At 41.7% G+C, this 27,086-nt stretch overlaps 1 protein-coding gene across 4 annotated transcripts in view; it reads left to right on the top strand.

The window, feature by feature from the left end:
• The first annotated feature begins 1,995 nt into the window (after positions 1–1,995).
• TMEM268 (transmembrane protein 268) overlaps positions 1,996–27,086 on the top strand; it is a 54,207-nt gene continuing 29,116 nt past the window's right edge. For 2 of the 4 annotated variants that reach the window (XR_012247417.1, XM_073639864.1), the window contains exons 1-4: positions 9,442–9,656; positions 17,594–17,732; positions 18,891–18,988; positions 22,886–22,993. Coding sequence is in view for 3 of the 4 variants with exons in the window: in XM_073639864.1 (XP_073495965.1) it covers positions 17,663–17,732; positions 18,891–18,988; positions 22,886–22,993 (276 nt within the window). In the remaining variant the exon portion in view is untranslated. Of the gene's footprint in view, positions 2,156–9,440; positions 9,657–17,593; positions 17,733–18,890; positions 18,989–22,885; positions 22,994–27,086 lie in introns of those variants that run through there. The other 2 variants (XM_073639865.1, XM_073639866.1) reach the window with 2 other exon arrangements.

Here is a 27,086-nt window from a genome sequence, read left to right as displayed (position 1 = left end):
GCATGGAACCGTCAAGAACCTCCCTGGAAGTGGGGGGAAGAGGAAAGTTGGCAAGAGATGTCTTCGAAAGTTGGTGTGAATGGTGAAAAAAACAGCACATCAAACATCCAAAGACCTGAAGGCCAACCTGGAACAGTCTGGGGTCATGGTTTCAATAAGTATCATACGCTGAAAAAAAAACCTGCAAAAATGTCACAATTGCAGAAGGCCGCAGTGGAAACATAGTATTCCTTGATGCAGTGCAATGCCACAATCTCAATTTAGCAGTGTTGCCCTAGCTTTGTTCTCCAGATTTCCCCAAAAGATTGTACCTTTTTTAATGCAACAAGTCAAACCTGCGGTAAATTCACAGCATTTATTTAGCGGAAGAATCTGTGCTGATGTGGGAGCATATTTACCTCTGGGGTGAAATCCACAAGAGATGAGGACTGCATGGATTTACCCAAATTCCAGACTTCATTATGGGGCTTGGCTCCCAGAAACCCAACAATGTCCTAGTGATAAAAGTGTCAAAGGGTGAAAATTGTCCTAAAGTAATGATGCATCTGTAGTATATGTCCAAAACTGGACCTTTAGCTTATGGGATCATAGGCACGGCTTTTCATTACATCATCTGTGTGTTATGCCGCTATGATAACATTGCACCAACATAACTAATCAAAAGCTGCTCCGGGGATCCCGGAAGGTAAGAGATTCACAATCCTCCCAGCCAGAGACTACTGACCTGGCCAATGGACTGGAGCCCCGCGAATCGATCTGCCCATCTCTACTGAACAGTCCACCATTAATGGTGGCCCCCATTTCCTAGGATTATCACTCTGATTCATTGTTTTTTCTTTTTTGGAGTAAAAATGGTTCCAATATTGATTTTTTTTATTTGCTCATTACTTATTTTGCATCTTTCCAGAAGTTAACGTTATTTTGTTGTGTTTTTTATTGTTCGGCATTATGGCCGCTGTGGTTTTTCTTATTCAGATGTTTTAATCTAATTGATCATTTGCGACTTTTCGGAAAGGCACACATTTTTGGTCACAATTGTACCCTAGTGGAGTCTAAAATCTAATTTTCTTTTGTATACTTGAAGACTAAAGTGCAACATTATAAAGGATCCTGCAACTTTTTGCTCTTTAAAAGGCGCAAAAAAAAAGTAAAAGACAAAAGAGCATCTTTGATTTTTGCCCAAAATTCATCAACCCATGTGTGCCATTTTGAAGAATTTGCCTATGATGTGGCGTCTCCATTGTGAACTTGAGTTTGCAACTGAGAGTTGCTAGGAATTAAATAGTTGCGTTGTTAGCGGGGTTGTCCAACCTAGAGACGGAAAGGGAAATTAGGACCTTTTTTGACAGGAGCAGAAGAGATAGCCTTTACCCAAATGTAGTTTTGCTTTATTTCTCCACCGGATATTTGAGAATCGCATCGTAGCCTCAAACTTGTGGTTTTCCTTCTACGGCCAAAACAAATGTGGTGATGGCATTATGCCGCCACAAGAGATTACTGGTTTGCATTGTAAAGGTGCCAGGTATACCCAGTTACCCCCAGAGATTAATGGCCGGCATCTTACCGTTACTAGATACGTATTGGTTAGTTTTGAAGTGGACATCAGGGAACTGGAATCTGCAAAATAATCCCAAAAATACAAAGCTGCCACAGTAAAATGTTGCTTTGTAGCAGAATTGAGAAATCCTAGGAGTTTAGTGACCGCACGTCCTGGCAAACGCCTCGTAATTCAATGCACTTTTCACTGAAAGAAATACTCTGACCCTTGAATATGTTGAATATTTATCCGCTGGTAGGATTTTGATGACATTAATCCTTTCCTATTTGCATTTCATGGAAAGAGTGATCCTCCGAGGGTCTAAGAAGATGAAAACAAATTTACCCTCCCTTCCAAAACTAGTCGCTGACCTTGGGGCTCAATAATCCTTATTTATTTATTTTTTTAACATTTTACCAAGTAACTATGACTCAATTAACACTGAGCAGCCAGACAGGAAGGAGGAGACACAGTGCGGTGTGAGAACACTAAGGAATCTTTATGAGCAGATTAATCAGGAAGAGGCACAGAGTAAGCCTGAAGTTTACGGGAAGTCAGTGAAAGGCACTCAGAGGATGGCACCCATCTAGAAGAGAGATTGGAGCAGATGATTTTCAGGTAAGGTTATTATTAAAACGAATATTAGACTAACTACATTAGACCGTGTCTATGGTACAAGAGGCTGCCCCTGGAAGCTCTGCCAGGCTCTTGCCAAGTCATCATTACCAACCTCACTCAACTGGTTGAGAGTTGGCAGAGGCTCCTCTTTACACAATGCACCGCTCCACTTCTAGATACTTATTATAAAGGGTTTATCTAAATAATGCTCAGCATGTTGGCTCAGTAGTCAAAGACAATATCTGCAAATGAATAGGAAATTTAGATTGTGAACTGTAAAGCCCTGTGAAATTAATGGTGCCATATAAGTGATTAAAATATAGAAGCTACCGCTGCAACAAATGCTCCCAATGTGAAGCCCAAAAATTGGAAACTTGGCTTTAATTCGGCAGACATTGATGGAGTGGACCTTCACCTTCCCAGTGTCCAGCCGATGCCCCAGGTTTATCAAGATTGACGTTTTGCACTCCAGTCTTGATGGACAATGTACTGGAGTAAAATGCTCCAAACTTATTAAGAGGTGTCTGCATTGGTATTACTCCTTGGCTCCACTTACCTGCTCATTAGAATAGGAGAGACGCACGATACCTGCCGCCGCTCGCACACCCAACCCGGTAGATATCTGTAGACGTGACATCGCCAACCCTGCCCACCTCCTGATGCGGAAGTGAGCCCCTTGTAAGGCATATGTCTGCCCATAAGGAACCTATTGATGGCTCACAGTATATGTGAACAAACCCTAAGATAATAGGGGTCTCTGTATTTAATTTGGGTAACCTTGCTTGCATCAATCCATATGAGAAACAACACTCCTTCCCCTCCAAAGAATTGAGGCCCGAAAAGGATTGTAAATCAATATCCAGATCAGCGACATATGGCCAATCCTAGTCGTCTTCTGTTCATCCATGGTCTACTCTGTATTCTTCTATAAGTTGCCTCATTTTTAGAACTACGTTCTGATAATGTGACATGCGGTGTAAATGACAGGTTAAACCTTACAAAGAGGCGACTTTGTGATAAATCTGGTTGTTAATCCACACGACGAGGACTCGTTTATATATACGACGTGACCAGAACAAATGGCGTTTCTAATGTCATTACACAGCGAATACCATCCGCTTATGTATGTGACTGGTCAGCCGGTATATTTAGAGTAGAGAATGCATATTAAATGCAAAATATTCCAAATTCCTAAAAAGTATTGTTCCATCCAGTATGTACAATCCATGTGTGGAAAGATATATGCCGCCTTGACCTACTTTCATCAGTAGGATTTATGGTTGTGACTTTTATTGTAGCACTTATGACTACCATATTTGTGACTTATTTGGCCGTGACCTTTTTTTTTTTTTACTTAAATTAATGTATTTTGGGTAAAAAAAAAAATATTTTTACAATTGGGTTTCATTAAAAATGTTTCACTGTTTGCCTTCTATAGCCTCGGTGTTGCATTGTCTATCGATTGCTGCAGAATGACTTAACTGAGAATCTATTAGCGAGGTTATTTTGACAGTTTAATGGTAGCGTTTGTAACTTTTAGGCTATGTTCACGCGTTGCGTTTTTTGCTGCATTTTTTGCTGCTTTTTTATGCACATTAAAAGCTGCATTTTACAGTACCAGCAAAAGCTATGAGCTTTCAGAAATCGCATGCACACACATTGTTTTTTTTTTTCCTGACTGAATTGGAAAACTGCTGCGTTTTTGAAAACTGCAGTATGTCACTTCTTTCGGCATGTTTTCACCCATAGAAAGCAATGAGTAAGGGCAAAAAAGCAGCCGAAACGCAGGTATCAGGTTTCACTGCGTTTTTTGGTGCGGAAAACTCAGGAACAACAGACACTAAACCATATCAGCATGAAAAAAGCTTTTAAGCAGCTGCTTTACTGCCCAGAGAGCAGGTTTTGACAGCAGAACAAAACGCAGCAAAAACGCAATGTGTGAACATAGCCTTATCAGTCTTCTTCTGAGCTTCTCTCAGCTGATTTATGACCACAGACCACATCAAAGTTGAATGTGCCGGGAAACAAAGAGCCTGCAAAAGCCAAATGGTGCAAATGTTTTCATGAAACCCAATTGCAAAAAAAGATTTTTAGACCCAAAAAACATGCATTTAAGAAAGGAAAAAAAATTGTCTCCAAAGGTGGACAACTCCTTTCTGCATACAAGTTCTCTGACGTGTTGAAATGGTGAGAGTGGTAGTCTGAGATGCTCCCTTCACTATTCTGATGGACATCAGCAAAGTGTAAGGAGCAGGCACAAGTGATATCACGTACCAGTTACAGGTTGAAAGAACTTCCATAGAGGCACAGAGAAGAAAACCAGACGGGATGGTAATTTAAGGAAAAAGATTTGCTCTGGTCCAGCGTCCAGTTTGGTTCTCCATGGCAGCCGGACCAGGGCAGTGTTCGCTTCTGCAGTCGGCATCCTGGGAGCCTCTTGCACTTTCTAAGCCTCATGCAACGCCATCACGTCTTAACAGTTCAGGGCATTGTAAGTACAAAAGGTGTGTCCTGGTCTAGCTGCCACTGAGGACCAGGACTGGACGTTGGGTGCAAATCTTTTTTGCCTATTTATTTTAATACCTCTTCCATTGCCTAATACAGTCCACATATACCCCCGATATCCCCTAAACTCTGTCATAAACTGGAGATTAAGGGCCCCTATAGAAATTTGATAAGTCTTCAGAACATGCTAATTTTGGTGGAGCCTCCCGACTCCCTTCCCCAGCACATAATCAAAAAGAGGCGTTGGTGAGGAAGGATCCGGAATACTGAATTTTAATGCCAAGTGTTTTGTTCCGAGGGCAGGTAAGCCACTGCTAAAGGTGTCTTTTCTCCATACTAGAATCATAGAATCATAGAATGGTAGAGTTGGAAGGGACCTCCTGGGTCATCTGGTCCAACCCCCTGCTCAAAGCAGGATTCACTAAATCATCTCAGACAGATGTCTGTCCAGCCTCTGTTTGAAGACGTCCATTGAAGGGGAACTCACCACCTCTCGTGGCAGCCTGTTCCACTCATTAATCACCCTAACTGTCAAAAAGTTTTTTCTAATATCTAATCTGTGTCTCCTCCCATTTAGTTTCATCCCATTGCTTCTAGTCTTTCCTTGTGCAAATGAGAATAAAGATGATCCTTCTACAATGTGACAGCCCTTGACATATTTGTAGATAGCTATTAAGTCTCCTCTCAGTCTTCTTTTTTGCAAGCTAAACATTCCCAAATCCTGCAACCGCTCCTCATAGGACATGGTTTGCAGACCAGTCACCATTCTGGTCGCTCTTCTCTGAACTTGCTCCAGTTTGTCTATGTCTTTTTTAAAATGTGGTGCCCAAAACTGTACACAGTATTCCAGATGAGGTCTGACCAAAGAGGAGTAAAGACCGATAATGACTTCACGTGATCTAGACCAGAGGTCTCCAACCGCCGGTCCGCGGACCAGGACCGGGCCGTTGGGGTTTTTCAGCCGGTCCGCGGGGAGAGGGGGCCCCTCCAGCCTCCAGCAGGGCCGCCATCAGGGCATGACTGCCCTGACTCCAGTATGGGGCCCGGCCGGTAGGAGCCCCCTCGGAGCCCCCCTCTTGTGCGTCTCTCTCCTCATGGGGCCCCCGGCCGCATGCTAAGCGCCGGGTCCGGGACATCTTAGCGCTGCGCTGCTGCGGCAGCACCTTCATGATTCCCCTGACTTCCGGTCATGTGACGGCGCCGTCACATGGCCGGAAGTCAGGAGAACCTGGTGTCAGCGATTTGGACGAGCGCCAGGATTCTGCAGGGATCGCATGGGGGTAAGTATAACAAGTTTTATTTTTTTTTAAATACAATTAACTAGGAGTGGGGGGAATGGGAGATGCACATGGGGGGAGGGGAGAGATGAGAGATGCACATGGGGGAGGGGAGAGATGAGAGATCCACATGGGGGGGAGGGGAGAGATGAGAGATGCGCATGGGGGAGGGGAGAGATGAGAGATCCACATGGGGGGGAGGGGAGAGATGAGAGATGCACATGGGGGAGGGGAGAGATGAGAGATCCACATGGGAGGGAGGGGAGAGATGAGAGATGCACGGGGGGGGTGAGAGATGCACGGGGGGTGGATGAGAGATGCACGGGGGGGTGAGAGATGCACGGGGGGATGAGAGATGCACGGGGGGTGGATGAGAGATGCACGGGGGGATGAGAGATGCACGGAGGGGATGAGAGATGCACGGGGGGTGGATGAGAGATGCACGGAGGGGGATGAGAGATGCACGGAGGGGGATGAGAGATGCACGGAGGGGGATGAGAGATGCACGGGGGGTGAGAGATGCACGGAGGGGATGAGAGATGCACGGGGGGTGGATGAGAGATGCACGGAGGGGGATGAGAGATGCACGGAGGGGGATGAGAGATGCACGGGGGGATGAGAGATGCACGGAGGGGATGAGAGATGCACGGGGGGTGGATGAGAGATGCACGGAGGGGGATGAGAGATGCACGGAGGGGGATGAGAGATGCACGGAGGGGGATGAGAGATGCACGGGGGTGAGCTGCACATGGGGGGGTGAGAGATGCACATGGGGGGGTTATGTTTACATAACTTTGTTGCCTTATGAAGGGCGGGGGGGGCCCCCAAAAATTTCTTGCACAGGGGCCCACTACAGTCTGTGTCCGCCCCTGGGATGAAGTAAATGCAGCTGAACAGCAGCTGTCAGGACAGCTGCCCTGTCCTGCTGCAGGGCGTGATGGGGCCTCAGTGATGCGGCTCCTGGCACAGCACATTATGTGGGGCTCCTGGCATAGCTCCTGGCGGGGACCTGGTCTACACTATATGATAAGTATGCACTAAACTCCAAATCCCTCCATTACCCCGCACCCATATGACCAAAGCCCCGCCCACCCCACCCCCTCCTTGCTGGGCCATGGAAAAATGATCTTGCTTCAAGCCGGTCCCTGGTGCAAAAAAGGTTGGGGACCACTGATCTAGACTGTATGCTTCTGTTAATACATCCCAGAATTGTATTTGCCTTTTTTGCTGCTGCATCACACTGTTGACTCATGTTCAGTCTATGATCTATTAGTATACCTAAGTCTTTTTCACATGTACTGTTGCTTAGCTCTATTCCTCCCATTCTGTATATGCTTTTTTCATTTTTATTGCCCAGATGTAGTACTTTGCATTTTTCCCTGTTAAAAACCATTCTGTTGGTTGCTGCCCACTGCTCCAGTTTATTTAGGTCTTTTTGAATCCTCTCTCTCTCTTCTCTAGTATTAGCTATCCCTCCTAGCTTTGTGTCATCAGCAAATTTAATCAGTTTACCCTCAATTCCTTCAATCTAAATCATTGATAAAGATGTTGAACAATACAGGTCCCAGGACGGAGCCCTGTGGTACCCCACTTGAGACATTCATCCAGCTGGATGTGAAGCCATTTACAACCACCCTTTGAGTCCGATCACTAAGCCAGTTATGAATCCACCTAACAGTTGCCTGTTCCATTGCATACTTGGTCATTTTTTCAATAAGGATGGTGTGAGATACTTTGTCAAATGCTTTGCTGAAGTCAAGATATACTATATCTACAGCATTTCCCTGATCCACCCAGTCAGTGATTCTGTCATAGAAGGAAATTAAGTTAGTCTGACATGACTTGTTAGTTACAAACCCATGCTGACTCTGGTTAATCACTTAATTCTTATCCATGTACTTACATACATGTTGTTTAATAATTTGTTCAAAGATCTTTCCTGGTATAGAAGTCAGACTCACCGGCCTATAGTTCCCTGGGTCCACCTTCTTCCCCTTTTTGAAGATAGGAACAACATTTGCTCTTCTCCAGTCTTCTGGGACTTCTGTTCTCCAAGAATTTTCAAAGATTATGGAGAGTGGTTCTAAAATTTCTTCTATGATCTCCTTCAGTACTCTGGGGTGTAATTCATCTAGACCTGGAGACTTGAACTCATTTATGTTAGTTAAATATTCCCTCACAATCTTTCTGTTTACAGATAACTTGGATTCCTCTATTCCTTTAAAAGGACAGTGAAGATCAGTTGATGTTACATTTTCTTTCTGAGAGATAACAGATGCAAAATAGGAATTAAAAAGTTCGGCCTTCTCAACATCCTCTCTTACCATTTCTCCATTTTCATCCTGTAAAAATCCTATAGCATCTTTGACTTTTCTTTTACTTTTGACATACCCCCAAAATCCTTTTTTATTGCTTTTGACATCTCTTGAAAGCCTTAATTCATTGTCAGCTTTAGCTAACCTGAACATACTGAACATATGCACACTCTTCCGAATTGAGCATGTATACTGTAAATATAGGGTGAGGGGGACAGGAAAGAGAACTGTCTAAGCAATCTGATTTATTGTTACTAGAGATGAGCAATTTGACGTACCCTTGTCCGGCATCCAGTCTAGTCCTAAATGGCAACCGGTCTCACTTTCAGCGCCTAACATCCTCTGGCGCTTACTAGGCTCCATGATTTCATGATGTGGGGGCACGACACATGTCATCGCTCAAAAGAAACCCCAGGATGCAGACTGACTGCCATGGAGGACCAGACTGGATGCCACGGTAGGGTGGCCCATGTTTGATGACTTCTCATCTCTTATGGCTACCTATGCACCATGGGATCTGAAGCGGACCACAGATGCCCAGGGAATGGGCTGGTGGGTTGTTTTAATCTTATGGGTACATTTAGGAAGATACTGTATCGGTGTGGTGACCCAAAACGGCAATAGCGGAAACTAATCTATAGGATCGACGCTATAGATGTATAATAAAACTACTTTGATCTCTGTCCTAGAGCTCAATCCATAACTACAATGTTTCTAACTTCAATTTTTTTGGGGGGAGGGGGGTGTTTTAACATTTATGAGTAGGTAAAGCTGTTGGAGCTGAACGACCTGTAAAAAAAACCTGATACATATATAGATATATGTTCTAATTCTAAATTAGCATAATTGCAAAATATATTTTGCAGCGCAGAAATCTGCGAGCTGGCGGTGTGGCTATTTACAGCGCAGTTTATTTAGAAAGTGTCGGCGCTATTGTAATTTTTTATTTAGTCAGGACAGCTGGCGCTGAATTACCAGCATGGACGATAATGAGCCGCCTGCTGAATTTACCATGTTTCAGCACTTTAATTCTCTCCTGTTGTCACCCTCAGACTCCTTTGCTGACTGGGTAGTTGCCATGTCGTTTCCCATTTATATGTTTCTGTGTTGGTTGGGTAAGGCCGGTATCTGGAGGATTGTTGTCTGAACAAGGCCAACTCGTGACGACTGACGACAGCAGCTGAGGGGAGGGAGATGGGTGACAGAAGAGGAGGAAACCTGCATGATGGCAATAGAAAGTAAAAGCAGGAAGGCTCCTGCATAGATGAGTATTTCCACTGTACATATAGAAAGGCAGGACAAGTGCACTTCCTGTCTTGTGACTGATCACTTGCACAATGCATCCACTAATGGGTCAGGCTGCTCCGTCCCCTCCTAATTACAGGTTGGATGAAGGCGCAGCAGGTGAGATATAAGTGCAGCTGTCCCACAAGCTCTAAGCTTTCTTGTTACATGTTTTCGCTTATTTTTAAGCTCTCCAGCTGATTTGTGAAACTACAATGCCCAGCATGCAGGCCACTGCTGTACAGGCTGCACCAATGCTGCTTTACATTTAACCCTTTCTCCATAGTTGCTCTCTATTTTACAATTTGCGCTTAACTCTGCTTACAGGAGCTGTATAGACTTCGACAACTCGGAGCAGATGTGTATGTATATATTATATCTGTGTGTGTGTATGTATATATATATATATATTTATTTATATATATATATATATATATATATATAATTACACAGACACACATCCGCTCTGAGGTTCGTAAAAAAAATTGTCAAAGTCTATACAGCTCCTGTAAGCAGAAGCAAGAATAAGTTGTAAAATAGAGATACGTAAAACATGGTATATAAAGCATGCACCACAGTTCCAAAGGTGAGCACTCGGGGAACACATTTTATTATACTCTAGATTAAGAAGTAATTTTAGGTATTAAAAAAATAGGAATGTTAATAAAAAATATATATATGATTAAATAAAAAAGCAATATATATTTATTTTTTCTTGTTAACAAACACACACACACACACACATATATATGTTTGTGTTAATAACATTTTTTTTATTTTCTTTCATTAACATACATACACATACTATGTATGAAAGTATTATATATGTATGTATATACAGTTGAAACCAGAAGTTTCCATACACTATATAAAAAGACACATCCGTGTTTTTCTCAATATCTGACATGAAATCAGAATAAACCTTTCCCGTTTTAGGTCAATTAGGATTACCATCATTTTTAATATTTGCCAAATGCCAGAATAATAAGAGAGAGAGAATGTTTTAAGGCATTTTTATTACTTACTGCAAAGTTAAAAGTTTCCATCCATTTCATTAGTATTTGGTACCATTGCCCTTAAACTGAATGACTTGGGTCACACGTTTGGGATCTCCTTCCACAAGCTTCTCACAATAGTTGGGCGGAATTTGGGCCCATTCCTCGTGACAAAACTGGTGTAAATGATCCAGGTTTGAAGGTCGCCTATTTGTGTATATATATATATATATATATATATATATATATATATATATTTATATATATATATTTATATTTATTTATTTTTATTATTATTATTATTACTTAAAATCATATATTAAATATAGATATATTTGTGTGTGTGTTAATAGAAATATTAAATATACACATATATTGTCTTTTATTATTTAAGTATATGTGTGTGCGTGTATATGAGTGTGTGATGTATGTATATGAATACATACATACAGTGGGGAAAATGAGTATTTAATACTCTGCCAATTTTGAAAATTTTCCCACCTACAAAGAATGGAGAGGTCTGTCATTTTTTCGTAGGTACACTTCAACTGTGAGAGACTGAATCTAAAAAGAAAAAAGAGAACATCACATTGTATGATTTTCAAATAATTAAATTGCATTTTATTGCATGAAATGAGTATTTGATCACACTCCAACCTCTCCACCATGGCCAAGACCAAAGAGCTGTGTAAGAACAACAGGAACAAAATTGTTGACCTACACAAGGCTGGGATGGGCTACAGGACAATAGGCAAGCAGCTTGGTGAGAAGGCAACAACTGTTAGCTCAATTATTAGAAAATTAAAGAAACACAAGATGACTGTCTTCCTCGGTCTGGGGCTCCATGCAAGATCTCGCCTCATGGGGTAAGGATGATTCTGAGAGAGGTCAGGAATCAGTCCAGAACTACACGGGAGGACCTGGTCAATGACTTGAAGAGAGCTGGGACCACAGTCTCAAACATTACCGTTAGTAACACACTACACCGTCATGGGTTAAAATCCTGCAGGGCACGCAAGGTACCCCTGCTCACGCTAGCACATGTCCAGATGTGTTTGAAGTTCGCCAATGACCATCTGGATGATCCAGAGGAGGCATGCAAAAAGGTGATGTGGTCAGATGAGACCAAAATAGAACTTTTTGGTATCAACTCCACCTGCCATGTTTGGAGGAAGAAGGATGAGTACAACCCCAAGAACACCATCCCAACCGTGAAACATGGTGGGGGAACATCATACTTTGGGGGTGCTTTACTGCAAAGGGGACAGGACGACTGCACCGTATTGAAGGGAGGATGGACGGGGTCATGTATTGTGAGATTTTGGCCAACAACCTCTTCCCCTCAGTAAGAGCATTGAAAATGGGTCGTGGCTGGGTCTTCTAGCATGACAGTGACCTGAAACACACAGCCAGTGCAACTGAGGAGTGACTCCATAAGAAGCAATTTCAAGGTCCTGGAGTGGCCTAGCCAGTCTCGAGACCTGAACCCAATAGAAAATCTTTAGAGAGAGCTGAAACTCAATGTTGCCCAGCGACAGCCCCAAAACCTGAAATATCTAGAGCAGATCTGTATGGAGGAGGGGGCCAAAATCCCTGCTGCAGTGTGTGCACACCTGGTCAAGAACTACAGGAAACGTCTGACCTCTGTAATTGCAAACAGGTTTCTGTACCAAATATTAAGTTCTGTTTTTCTATTGTATCAAATACTTATTTCATTCAATAAAATGCAAATTAATTATGTAAAAATCATACAATGTGATTTTCTGGATTTATTTTTTTAAGATTCTGTCTCTCACAGTTGAAGTGTACCTACGATAAACATTACAGACCTCTCCATTGTTTCCAGGTAGGGAACCCTGCAAAATCGGCAGTGGATAAAATACTTATTTTCCCCGCTGTATAGTTTTTTAACAAACACACAAATATATACAGTACAGACCAAAAGTTTGGACACACCTTCTCATTTAAAGATTTTTCTGTATTTTCATAATGATAATAAAAGCCTGATACATTCCTACCTGTCGCGAGCGTTGGCATCCTATAGCAGCGATTTTGGCGTCCCCGTTCCTCGACGGCTGTCTCTTACTTGCCCTGTTTCGCCCTATGATGGTGAGCTAAACACAGAAAGAGGTGACGGCCTGTTCTAGTACATTATAAGTAATGCGCTAATACACAAATAAATGAATAAGTCAATGCATAATAATAGAACTTATCTCATAAATCTGGGGATTGCCTGGCATAAACCAATATAGAGTTCATAAAATAAACAGGACCCTTCCGGCATAACGGCAAAGCAAAATAAAAATATACAGCACATTCCTTACACGCAACACACACGGTTCAGGTTAGAACAAAAACGCAAGCTCATCTCTCTCTGGAGCTAGCCTCTCCAGATACTGAACACAACATGACTCAACAGGCTGGCTATTAAAACCCAGACCACACCCTGGGGTAGAGATATGGTGAACAGCCTCTCATCGGCTCTACAGCTGTTCACATAAAACCTGGCCCATTAAAAATGGCTGATTAACCCTCTTGACACATAACATCCTGGAGAAAACTTCCAGGTTTCACATCACTGAAGCCAACAGCCTCAGTGAAACATATCTCCCCTTCAGCACTCTGCCAGTGACTTAGTCACAATATATTATATTTAAATAGGGTAAGTGGCAGCACTCCAATATTTACCAAAAGCAAGAGGACTTTATTTAGCCCATATGGCGTGGCGACGTTTCGGTTCAAGTGAGAAAGAAAATAAAAAAAATGTTATTAACACACACACACATACAGTACAGACCAAAAGTTTGGACACACCTTCTCATTTAAAGATTTTTCTGTATTTTCATGACTATGAAAATTGTACATTCACACTGAAGGCATCAAAACTATGAATTAACACATGTGGAATTATATACTTAACAAAAAAGTGTGAAACAATTGAAAATATGTCTTATATTCTAGGTTCTTCAAAGTAGCCACCTTTTGCTTTGATGACTGCTTTGCACACTCTTGGCATTCTCTTGATGAGCTTCAAGAGGTAGTCACCGGAAATGGTTTTCACTTCACAGTTGTGCCCTGTCAGGTTTAATAAGTGGGATTTCTTGCCTTATACATGGGGTTGGGACCATCAGTTGTGTTGTGCAGAAGTCTGGTGGATACACAGCTGATAGTCCTACTGAATAGACTGTTAGAATTTGTATTATGGCAAGAAAAAAGCAGCTAAATAAAGAAAAACAAGTGGCCATCATTACTTTAAGAAATGAAGGTCAGTCAGTCCGAAAAATTGGACAAACTTTGAAAGTGTCCCCAAGTACAGTTGCAAAAACCATCAAACCCTACAAAGAAACTGGCTCACATGAGGACCGCCCCAGGAAAGGAAGACGAAGAGTCACCTCTGCTTCTGAGGATAAGTTTATCCGAGTCACCAGCCTCAGAAATCACAGGTTAACAGCAGCTCAGATTAGAGACCAGGTCAATGCCACACAGAGTTCTAGCAGCAGACACATCTCTACAACAACTGTTAAGAGGAGACTTTGTGCAGCAGGCCTTCATGGTAAAATAGCTGCTAGGAAACCACTGCTAAGGACAGGCAACAAGCAGAAGAGACTTGTTTGGGCTAAAGAACACAAGGAATGAACATTAGACCAGTGGAAATCTGTGCTTTGGTCTGATGAGTCCAAATTTGAGATCTTTGGTTCCAACCACCGTGTCTTTGTGCGACGCAGAAAAGGTGAACGGATGGACTCTACATGGCTGGTTCCCACCGTGAAGCATGGAGGAGGAGGTGTGATGGTGTGGGGGTGCTTTGCTGGTGACACTGTTGGGGATTTATTCAAAATTGAAGGCATACTGAACCAGCATGGCTACCACAGCATCTTGCAGCGGCATGCTATTCCATCCGGTTTGCGTTGAGTTGGACCATCATTTATTTTTCAACAGGACTATGGCCCCAAACACACCTCCAGGCTGTGTAAGGGCTATTTGACCAAGAGGGAGAGTGATGGGGTGCTACGCCAGATGACCTGGCCTCCACAGTCACCAGACATGAACCCAATCGAGATGGTTTGGGGTGAGCTGGACCGCAGAGTGAAGGCAAAAGTGCCAACAAGTGCTAAGCATCTCTGGGAACTCCTTCAACATTGTTGGAAGACCATTTCCGGTGACTACCTCTTGAAGCTCATCAAGAGAATGCCAAGAGTGTGCAAAGCAGTCATCAAAGTAAAAGGTGGCTACCTTGAAGAACCTAGAATATAAGACATACTTTCAGTTGTTTCACACTTTTTTGTTAAGTATATAATTCCACATGTGTTAATTCATAGTTTTGATGCCTTCAGTGTGAATGTACAATTTTCGTAGTCATGAAAATACAGAAAAATCTTTAAATGAGAAGGTGTGTCCAAACTTTTGGTCTGTACTGTAATATATATATATATATATATATATATATATATATCTGTTTGTATACACACTCCCTATAAATTGTGTGTGAACATAATCCTACCGATTCCTCCTTACCTGAAAGACATTTCTGCATTAAATTCTATTGTTTCAGAACCTTATGATGTGCCATGTTAGCAGCATAGTGAAATATTTAGCTCAGCTTTTGTACATGTAGGGTAATGGTGAACATTTTAGCTAAAAAATAAAATAGAACTAATAGAAACTTCTATCATCCACGGTATCCTCATGTTCTGATATTTGTGTGGTCCTGGCAGATCCACTTTTTGGTTTATGCTCAACAGATCGTGTCCTGTGTGAGCACATCATGGGTGCAGAGTGTGAAGGGGGCTGGCTGACTGCTCATTTCATTAGCTAGGCCAGCACCCTTCTTTATCACAAAAATAGGTCCGCGCTCAGTACTATTTTTAATTTTTTTTTTGCCTCTAAAGTTACGGCTACTATGACAGGAAGCCGATGGACACACCTGATAGGATTAAATACACGACTCGGGACTGTATCACACATAATCGAATTAGATACATGGCTGAGCGGATTGAATCACACATGGTCAGATTGAATACATGACCTCAGCGGACTGCATCCCACATGATCAGATTAGGTACACGACTCATTGGACTGTATGACACATGATAGCATTCAATATACAGCTCAGTGGACAATTATTAATGGGCTACCATTTCCCCTCTATTACCAGTAATTACTGTGATCTGAGTGGAGCTGTCATGTCATTGCGGCGCTCAGATCACAGTAATAACCGGTGACCACTCATCAGATCCCAGCAACAGGGCTGCGGCAGTGACTTCATTCAGTGGTGAGTACACATCACTGAATAAGATCACCACTGTAGCGCTGGTGTCTGAGACATAGTGAGCGCTCATCGGTTATTACTGTGATCTGTGCACCGCAATGACATGACAGCTCCACTCAGATCACAGTAATTACTGGTAATAGAGGGGAAATGATAGCCCAGCACAAAGCGCTAGGCTACAATATAATGCCGCTGTGTTTGACCTACAGCTGTGAACTTGGCACTCCAGGGGGCATGCCAGTTCACAGATGATATGACCACAGTACATGAGATGGAGTCAGACACCGATGGCATTCTCCTGTGGCATGGGGTTGCCGCATCACTGTTAGTAAGCGTCGTGCTCTGACACACACCAGCCCTCAGCAGCTTAGTTAAAAAGTAAAAAAAAAAACATCGCACCATTTAATTTTATACACTTTTTAATAAGCTTTTTTAACATTAAAGTACAAAATAAAGAAAAAAAGATTTGGACACTCTCCCTTTAAGCTGAAGGAATCCATTGTACTACATGGCGTCCTATGGTGGAATATAACAGAATTCAGAAAACAGATGTGAAATCAGCCTAAAAATATAGAAAAAAGGTTGTGGGCTGATTTTATCAGTACAGGACAGATAGTAAAGGAGGATGTGGCAAATATTTAACCCAATGTCTACTCTTAGTTGTTGTTTTTTGTTAAAGTTATTATAAAGCCTGAAAGGGGCACTCCAGCAGTTCTCGCTTCCATATCAGGAGGGGAGCGGGGCCGGTGAGGTAATGTCTACTGATGCCTGTTGGGAAGTGCACACGATCGCCAGGGATCGGTGGACGTCACATCTCAGACTTCGCTCACCTCTTGATGTAGAAAGGAGCTGGATTATCTCTGAAGCAAGATGGATTCTTTTATTAATAATGCGATGACTTCTACTCTACTTCAACTATCCATCATGGATCTATGACGGGTCGTTGGTTGGTCTTTATCCCCCCCAAAAAAGGGATGTGTCCTAATGCTAAAATTGATCCTGAGATATCGATGAGGATGTAATGGCTGGTATCGCATAAGGGTAAAATATGGTGTACAGTAGTTTAAAGATCTTGGAACTGAGTAGAAGGGAGAGGAGAGTCAAGTTTCTGATGGCTCGTCATCTGGCTTGGACTGGCCCACAGGAGAACAGGAGAAACCTCCGGTGGGCCACCACCCTCTTATATAAGCCGTACTTGGCACCATACACTTCAATCACTATGTACAGAGAAAGGCAGCATCTTATTCATGTAACAATCCACCCAGTTCATTGTTATATAAATGTGTGATTGAGGATAATGTCACATTTGCATGTAGCTGAAAAGTGGACCCCTAGCATTGTATACTGGTCGGCCCTTGGCTCTGAGCAGTCCAACACTGCTCGTCATTATCATCATCATAATACCCAAGAATATCTAGGGGACATCTTGCCAAGGGAGAGTCCCCACACTTGATGTGAGGTTACGGCAATCTAGCATAGCAGATTGGTCAGGGGGTCCTAGAATTAGGTGATAACCTGGTGGAAGGGTAGCCACTTCTGGGCCTCATACACATGGTAGGTAGATATAAGGAGGCACACCAAGTCCTTGTATGAAGGAGCAGTAGGCGCTCAATGAGAAATATTCTCTTTTACAAAAAATGCACCTGGAGGGAATGGCACTATCAAACGCCATTCAATGAACCATGGCGTGATGAAGCCAGCAAAAAAAATCTGTATGTTGGTTGACTTGTGGATGACTGCAGCATAAATCTATCTCCTGGAAATGCTAAGGTATAACCTCCATGTCCTGACAGATGACCTTTTCGAGCAGGAATGACCCTGAAAGCATTTGAGCTCTGCTGAGACCAACAACTAATGGTACAATGACTGGAACTGACGGGGGCGAAGGTCCTAGAATTGACGACCTGGAGCCGGTGGTCACTTTACATTCAGGTGAGAGATGTGATGTGTGTGTACGATGACAGAATGCGGCCCGCTGTCATTCTTCATAACATAACTGACTGCCAGAGAGCAAGAAAATCTATACTTCCCTCAACATAAATTCCCTCTATTGTCAGTTATTGATGCCACTAGTCGCAGAGAATTAAGCTCCTTGGTTGGCTGGAGACCTTACTAAACCATTATTTACACACATATCGGCCTCGTTATACTTCATTTTCTAGATAATCCTTGCTCCTTTAATGGCCAAGTAACCAAGTCGTCCAGACGTGTGGAAGATGGTTCAGTGAGACGATATTGTTATTATTTAAAGGGATCGGCAGATCAGATGAGATCAAGTCACATTGTAGAAGGATCATCTTTATTCTCATTTGCACAGGGAAAGACTAGAAGCAACGGGATGAAACTAAATGGGAGGAGACACAGATTAGATATTAGAAAAAACTTTTTGACAGTTAGGGTGATTAATGAGTGGAACAGGCTGCCACGAGAGGTGGTGAGTTCCCCTTCAATGGACGTCTTCAAACAGAGGCTGGACAGACATCTGTCTGAGATGATTTAGTGAATCCTGCTTTGAGCAGGGGGTTGGACCAGATGACCCAGGAGGTCCCTTCCAACTCTACCATTCTATGATTCTATGATTCTAAGTCGTCTAAAAGTAAAGGGAACATTATAGAAAAACCCCCTTAAAGTGTTTGTTCATATGCATTTCACATTTGCAGTAAACCATGTGCTTTATATGTTTACAGAGGGACAGATGTAATCATACAGACTTAAGAGGAATATCTCACCACTGCATAATGTAGGGGCAGAGACCCTGATTCCAGCAATGTGTAACTTACCAGGCTGATTGCTAAAGGGGTTATCTAGCACCAATCACTTCCATATTGGAGGCAAGCGGTACGTTGATGTTACAATCACAAACACCTTCCAAGACCCGTAGTGCATGTGTCTTGGCACTTGATGTGGAAGTGAGTGTGGCCGGACAACCCCTTTAATAAACGCCGGTGATCGATTAACCCTTACTTGCTGTGCTTTCCATTACAATCAATGTAACAGACGATATGTTATGTCTTACTAACCTATTTCTAGAATTGCTGAATTAGAGATATTTTTTGTGCTACTCAACTGTAACAATCCATTTATTTGCAGGTCTTTACAATGGCAGATTATTGACCGTCCTGCCCTATACATCCCGAGCTGAGCAAGCTGAGCAATGCCTCCGGAGGCTGCAGGATTGTGGCGTCCAGGTACCGCGGAGAGGGAGCGTTTATTACAGGATGTGCAATAGTTCCATGCTCACTAGGCACAGTCCTGGTCCTGCTGTTGCTCTGCCCTTTGCTCCACGTCTGCACTGCACACATCTAGCAGAAATGATGGCAACATACTATATTTTAACTTTATATTTTATGGTATCGAGAGTCTTGGTACGACCATAAATATCTTTTGTTTGACATCTTAGGGAACATTGCCCTGTGCATGAAGCCTTTGAACACAGATGGAAATTGTGCTGCTGATGCTACTGATTACCTTTTTTGCCTTTATGGGAGGTTGTTTTCCTCTTTTGATGAACAATTTATGTTTTCTTAAATGCACGTACAGTACAGACCAAAAGTTTGGACACACCTTCTCATTTAAAGATTTTTCTGTATTTTCATGACTATGAAAATTGTACATTCACACTGAAGGAATCAAAACTATGAATTAACACATGTGGAATTATATACTTAACAAAAAAGTGTGAAACAGCTGAAAATATGTCTTATATTCTAGGTTCTTCAAAGTAGCCACCTTTTGCTTTGATGACTGCTTTGCACACTCTTGGCATTCTCTTGATGAGCTTCAAGAGGTAGTCACCGGAAATGGTCTTCCAACAATCTTGAAGGAGTTCCCAGAGATGCTTAGCACTTGTTGGCCCTTTTGCCTTCACTCTGCGGTCCAGCTCACCCCAAACCATCTCGATTGGGTTCAGGTCTGGTGACTGTGGAGGCCAGGTCATCTGGCGTAGCACCCCATCACTCTCCTTCTTGGTCAAATAGCCCTTACATAGCCTGGAGGTGTGTTTGGGGCCATTATCCTGTTGAAAAATAAATGATGGTCCAACTAAACACAAACCGGATGGAATAGCATGCCTCTGCAAGATGCTGTGGTAGCCATGCTGGTTCAGTATGCCTTCAATTTTGAATAAATCCCCAACAGTGTCACCAGCAAAGCACCCCCACACCATCACACCTCCTCCTCCATGCTTCACGGTGGGAACCAGGCATGTAGAGTCCATCCTATTTCTCATTCCTCATTCTCCATTGATAATTTAAGTAAAGAGATCAAAATACTCAATAAGTCTGCTATTTCAAATTTTTATTAATGTTATCACAAGACATACACACACCCCATAAAATCATGTCAATAACCCCTAAGACATAGAAAGCCCCAATAAAATTGAGGCAGTGTGGTCAAAAGGTATCACTATAGGCACATAGAATTAATGTAGTTCACAGAGTAGAAGTGTAGGATTATATCAGTAGAGTTCCAGACCTCTTAGTTACGTGGGATATGCCCCATATCCCTAGTGGATTATCACAAAACATGCATAAATAGAATACATACCCATATATATAGGCCATAAACAAATCATATGACATTTACAAGAAAATGCAGATTTTTACATAGAGGGATATATTCATATGAGATTATCATATAGCATATATAGACTGAATACAGGTCCTCATAATTTAAGGAAAATATCCCACTGTACAAGTCATTAGATTATTATGTAACACATATAGGTAGAGTATAAATCCTCATAATTTGAGGGATATTTCCCATATACAAGCTAGTAGGATAATCTCAATGGTCACAATAATTAAAATTAAATTAAAACCAATGCTTCGTCGAAGCAGCACGCAAAACGCGCGTTGGGGTACGAGGCAGTGTGGTCTCACAATACTTTGGCATTGGTTTGTATTATGCCTGCCCTGGGGGTATTACAATGTTGATATCACTTGTTTGCTGAATAGGATTCTGTTCTGATCCTTATGACTGGTGACATGCATCCGGTTTTATATACTAGCCTATGAGGCTTATATGTAAGTTATAATTATTGTGACCATTGAGATTATCCTACTAGCTTGTATATGGGAAATATCCCTCAAATTATGAGGATTTATACTCTACCTATATGTGTTACATAATAATCTAATGACTTGTACAGTGGGATATTTTCCTTAAATTATGAGGACCTGTATTCAGTCTATATATGCTATATGATAATCTCATATGAATATATCCCTCTATGTAAAAATCTGCATTTTCTTGTAAATGTCATATGATTTGTTTATGGCCTATATATATGGGTATGTATTCTATTTATGCATGTTTTGTGATAATCCACTAGGGATATGGGGCATATCCCATGTAACTAAGAGGTCTGGAACTCTACTGATATAATCCTACACTTCTACTCTGTGAACTACATTAATTCTATGTGCCTATAGTGATACCTTTTGACCACACTGCCTCAATTTTATTGGGGCTTTCTATGTCTTAGGGGTTATTGACATGATTTTATGGGGTGTGTGTATGTCTTGTGATAACATTAATAAAAATTTGAAATAGCAGACTTATTGAGTATTTTGATCTCTTTACTTAAATTATCAATGGAGAATGAGGAATGAGAAATAGTTTAGTGTATTTGGGTTCCTCATTAGGCCTGAAGGATATTTATATATTATATTGAAATGAATGTCTATATCCTTTTTTGCTTACAAATAAATGTAGAGTCCATCCGTTCACCTTTTCTGCGTCGCACAAAGACACGGTGGTTGGAATCAAAGATCTCAAATTTGGACTCATCAGACCTAAGCACAAATTTCCACTGGTCTAATGTCCATTCCTTGTGTTCTTTAGCCCAACAAGTCTCTTCTGCTTGTTGCCTGTCCTTAGCAGTGGTTTCCTAGCAGCTATTTTACCATGAAGGCCTGCTGCACAAAGTCTCCTCTTAACAGTTGTTGTAAAGATGTGTCTGCTGCTAGAACTCTGTGTGGCATTGACCTGGTCTCTAATCTGAACTGCTGTTAACCTGCGATTTCTGAGGCTGGTGACTCGGATAAACTTATCCTCAGAAGCAGAGCTGACTCTTGGTCTTCCTTTCCTGGAGCGGTCCTCATGTGAGCCAGTTTCTTTGTAGCGCTTGGTGGTTTTTGCAACTGCACTTGAGGACACTTTCAAAGTTTGCCCAATTTTTCGGACTGACTGACCTTCATTTCTTAAAGTAATGATGGCCACTCATTTTTCTTTACTTAGCTGCTTTTTTCTTGCCATAACACAAATTCTAACAGTCTATTCAGTAGGACTATCAGCTGTGTATCCACCAGACTTCTGCACAGCACAACTGATGGTCCCAACCCCATTTATAAGGCAAGAAATCCCACGTATTAAACCTGACAGGGCACACCTGTGAAGTGAAAACCATTTCCGGTGACTACCTCTTGAAGCTCATCAAGAGAATGCCAAGAGTGTGCAAAGCAGTCATCAAAGCAAAAGGTGGCTACTTTGAAGAACCAAGAATATAAGACATCTTTTCAGTTGTTTCACACTTTTTTTGTTAAGTATATAATTCCACATGTGTTAATTCATAGTTTTGATGCCTTCAGTGTGAATGTACACTTTTCAAAGTAATGAAAATACAGAAAAATCTTTAAATGAGAAGGTGTGTCCAAACTTTTGGTCTGTACTGTACTTGAGGCCAAAAATCCACTTTTACACTTGTTTTTCATTTAAAATTTTGCACTGTTTGCCTTCTATATCCTCCACGTTGAGTCAACTGAGATTCTGTCAGTGAGCGCGCATTGACAGTCTATCAGGGAGTTTGTAACTCTTTTATCTACCTTTTTTCTGAGCACCTCTCGGCTGATTTATGACCACAGACCACATAAGAGTTGAATGTGCAGGAAAACAAAGAGCCTGTCAAAGCAAAATGGTGCAAAATTTTTAATGAAACCCAATTGAAAAAATGATATTTAGCCCCAGTTACATGCATTTGATTAAAATAAATTGTCTCCAGAGGTGGACAACCTCTTTAATGTATGATCGTCAGTATCCAAGATCACAGTCAGCGTTATCACCAGTTTCCTTATTTTTTACTCTAGGTCCCAGTGGAGCAGTGTAAAGACTCCCTACAGATCCCCGCTCTCATCCCAGAGGTTCACAGATACATCTTCTTCAACTCTAGAGGCTTTATAATGATCCTGGCAATGGTAAGTGTCTTGTCTCAGGGCCTCCAGCTTTTTTGTTGTACAACGAAAAATTTAAAAAGAGGAAAAGGATATTCAGAAAATCAGAATTATGTGCGCGGGAAATTCTGAGCTTTAGGCAAAAAAGATCAAAACTTTTTTTTTTTTTTTTGTAGCTGAATATTTATTGTCTCATGTTTACATTCATTGTGGATTATATCTGCATTTTCAATGTTTTCCGGCAAAACTGCTGTCACTTTTTGTGATGAAAATAAGGAGACAGCGTAAAAAACATCAGGCTCCATTTTTTCAATTGGGCTTTTTTTTAAATCAGAAAGACAAGACAGGAAAAAGTTTTTTTTGCTGGTGGACATTTATTAGAATGGCGCACAACGTTTTAAGAATTTGACTTACATTAAAATTTATCTTTTTATTTTACAGTTTTAGAGCAAATCCTTTTTTTTTTCTTTACACAGTAAAAATAAAACTAAGATTTTGTGCTCTGCACAATAATTTAGTGACATTTTGAAAGTTAGTAAATGATGAATTACGGTAGCTGATCTGGATAATAATAATGAAAATACACCCCCACATTTTAGGATAAACCCCCAAAAATGAGATCTGAAAAAATTGTGCAAAACTTGGTGCAAATAAAGGTCTCGAATCCTTTTACCCCCCCCCCTCAAAAAAAAGTTGCAAAAATAATGATGAATCTGCACTTTTCTTGCTCTTCAACATTGTGGGCCTAAGTGGTAAAATCCAATGTACTCGCATTTAAATGGAGGCTGTTGGCACTAAATGACTGTTCAAACCAAGCAAAGGCTCTCTGTGCACCCTTGGTGTGACTGCGCGGTTCCCAGCTACTTGCTTGCCTTTTGTCTCTGCCCTCCTCCGTCTCCTGGGCTTTCATTCTAGGATGAAGGAGGCAGAGATAAAAAAAACAAGAAGGTGGGAAGGTGCACTGAATTCCTTGGCCTAGGGTGCGCAGGGTGGCTGTGCTTGGTTTGGACAGTCACTTAGTGATCACAGAACCGTGTGACCTTCTCCAATAGCAGCTGGCCCCAACACTCGTTTAGATCATGTAGAATGCTCCAGACTCCACTTACATGTCCACGCTCAGCCGTAGTTTGTAGTAAGCCTCTGCCAGACCCTCTCTCAATGAATGATGCTTTCCTACAGGGGAAATGCTTGATTCCTGGGGTAAAATCTGTTGTCTGCCAGGATTGTTGAGCATGGGTTTGCATTCATTGTCTCATATGAGGAAACTCCTTTAATCAAGTTGACAACTTATAACTGTATGAATATGTGACTGCATCCATATCGTGGGCAAGAGCGGCGCTGTTTCTTTTGAGGACCCATCTTGTCCTTGTTGGACTAATGGACAGTCCATTGATTTCCACAGCATCTATTGTTCTCGGTGCAGAGAAATTGAACACTTGCTGTCGGGTTCTCACAAAGATCGATGGATATTACTACTGGATCAGCTGTATTCAGCTTAGCATTAAAGGATATCGACTCCTTTGGCAATTTTTTTTTTAAATGTTGTATATTATAAAAGGGGTTATAAATTCTATTTCAAAACAGTCTCGCTTACGAATTCTCAGTTAACTCATTATACAGCCAGCAATGTAATAGGAAAACAGAGAGCATTAAAAGCCAAACAGTGCAAAATTTTTTAGAAAACCAAATTGCAAAAATTTTTTTAGCTCAAAAAGTATGCATTGAAGAAAAAAATTGAAAAAGACAACCATAAGGCTAAAGCCCCCTAAAAAATACCTTTTAATAATAGAATCTAAAAAGGACTATAAACAATCCATAGACAAACAACAAAGATGCTCATAATATTAGGATATGAAAAAATCAGGTAATACACCAACAAGGTGGGAATACAGATTAATCCTGTCCCTATTTTGTCCCTAGTTCCTTTCCCTTCCTGGCAGCGGAGGTTGGCACCCCAATTTGTACTTCTTGGCGCCCCCGCTCAACGTCGGTGTCCCTAATATCCCTACAAAAGCCCTTATTTAAGTTAACCAAAACTACAATTGTGAAAAATCGTAAGAAAAAAAGTGAACGTATAGATAAAGAAGCCGATAAGCCTTATTCACCAGTTATAGATGGTCAAATACATATAGTAGGATATATATCAGTGCTCATAAATTTAGGAGCACAATCTATTCCTTGCCGTAGCCAGATCCATCAGTTTATAGCCAGAACAGTTAATCAGTTTGTAGACACATACTTAGTATTGGCTATCTAGCTAAATATGATACCACATGTACAAGACCTCACATCTATAACATAATGTCAAAACTAAATTTTCTGACAAAAACATAGCAGTCAAACATAGATATTCATTAGTAGATATTCATTAGTAAGTAAAAAATTACACTCATCATCGATAATCCCTGGTCCCTTACAGACAGTTAGAAATAACAGTCACAAATATAGTAGATAGAGAGTGACACTTATCGTTAGTAGTCCCTAGTCCCAACGCGTTTCCCCCTAGTTTCCACCAGGGTTCATCAGGGGACCTGGGGAGGACATCAATCCCTCTCCCCAGATTGCCAGTCAATGCTGCATGTATAAGAATTTGACCGTATACCCTCCTTATATCAAGAAAACGTGCCCTTCACAGATGTTACTAATTAACATAGCACATGTCTTGCTGCCATTGTATACATGTCCGGCGTCCACAACCGGATACAGGTCCGTGGAACGCACAGATCCGGAAGTGACAATACACTAATGACACCCACCGGAAATGGCGTTGCCGGAATGCTTACAGACCCGTGGAACGCACATGGAATGCACGCACCCGGAAGTGACGATGCACTAATGACGCAACCGGAAATGACGTCACCAAAATAACGCAGCACATAGCTGAAGAGCAGAATTGACACCCATGCACACACACAATTACTGATAGTTATCATGATAGCCAGTAAATGCCGACACCAGCCCAGGGAATCCAACCCACATCAGGATGCATCACACAATATGCGCCATATGTTAAGAAATTCTGAAATTATTCAGAGCAAATGAATATAGACGCTGTGTATCAAGGAGGTAATGTAAGATATTAATATAAATAGTAAGGGGGAATTAGGTATCTGATCATAGTATAACCAAAGTGTTATCCACATAATTAAGTGTCATTTATCATTCACAGAGCATTCAAAGCTATTTAGAATAGGGATTAAGAGGTACCAAAGACAAAAAACAAATATACAATTTACCACAATGGGCATATATGCATGGTGGTCCATAGACCAATACCCTAAAAGCTGGTTCTAATTTGGCTCTTAATATCACATTACGGATTCAGACGAAACTCAAGAAGCTCAACTGTTCATTAATGCCCCCAGGGGCCATTGACTCCATCCAAAAGATCCACCGGGCTTCATGTTGGAGTATTTTTGTATTCCAGTCCCCCTGTCTGACTGATTGTGCCACCACTTCAAGGACCCTAAATGAGATGCATCCCAGATCACCTCCATGTTTAGATAATATATGCCTGGCGAGTGGTGTATCTCTGTTATGTCTCGCGTCTCCAAGGTGCTCACCTATCCGAACACGCAGTTCGCGTTTCGTTTTTCCAATATGATCCATTGGACACGTGCATGTGCATAGATACACCACTCCTGACGTTCTACAATTGGCAAAGTCTCTCATTTCATATGTGCGTTTGGTCACTGAACTTACAAAGTTTTTCGATGGTGTAACAAATTTACAAAAAGAGCAGTGACCACATCTAAATGTACCCTTGGACCTATTCCGTAGCCATGTGTTGTCCTTCCGCTGCGGAGTGAAGTGGCTGTGGACAACTGTATCCTTCAAAGACCTCCACCTCCTAAATGTAACTGAAGGTGTTTTAGAGACCAAACCTGCCACATCCGGATCCGCTCAAAGGATCCCCCAGTGTTTTTCAAGAATACCCATAACTTTATTTGATTGATCGTCATAGGTCCCTATCAATCGTGTAATAGATTCAGAGCTAGATCTATCTCTAGGGGTGAGGAGGGACGATCTATCTGTTATCCTAGCGTGTTGATATGCCTTGTCTATAACTCCTTCAGGGTATCCCCTAACACGAAACCTGTGAGACAGATCAGATGAC

Source organism: Phyllobates terribilis, unplaced genomic scaffold (genome assembly GCF_046119375.1).
Source record: "Phyllobates terribilis strain yellow unplaced genomic scaffold, ASM4611937v1 Scaffold_7__3_contigs__length_470593459, whole genome shotgun sequence".
NCBI classification, from domain to species: Eukaryota; Metazoa; Chordata; class Amphibia; order Anura; family Dendrobatidae; genus Phyllobates; species Phyllobates terribilis.
This window is presented reverse-complemented; position numbering and strand designations above follow the sequence as displayed.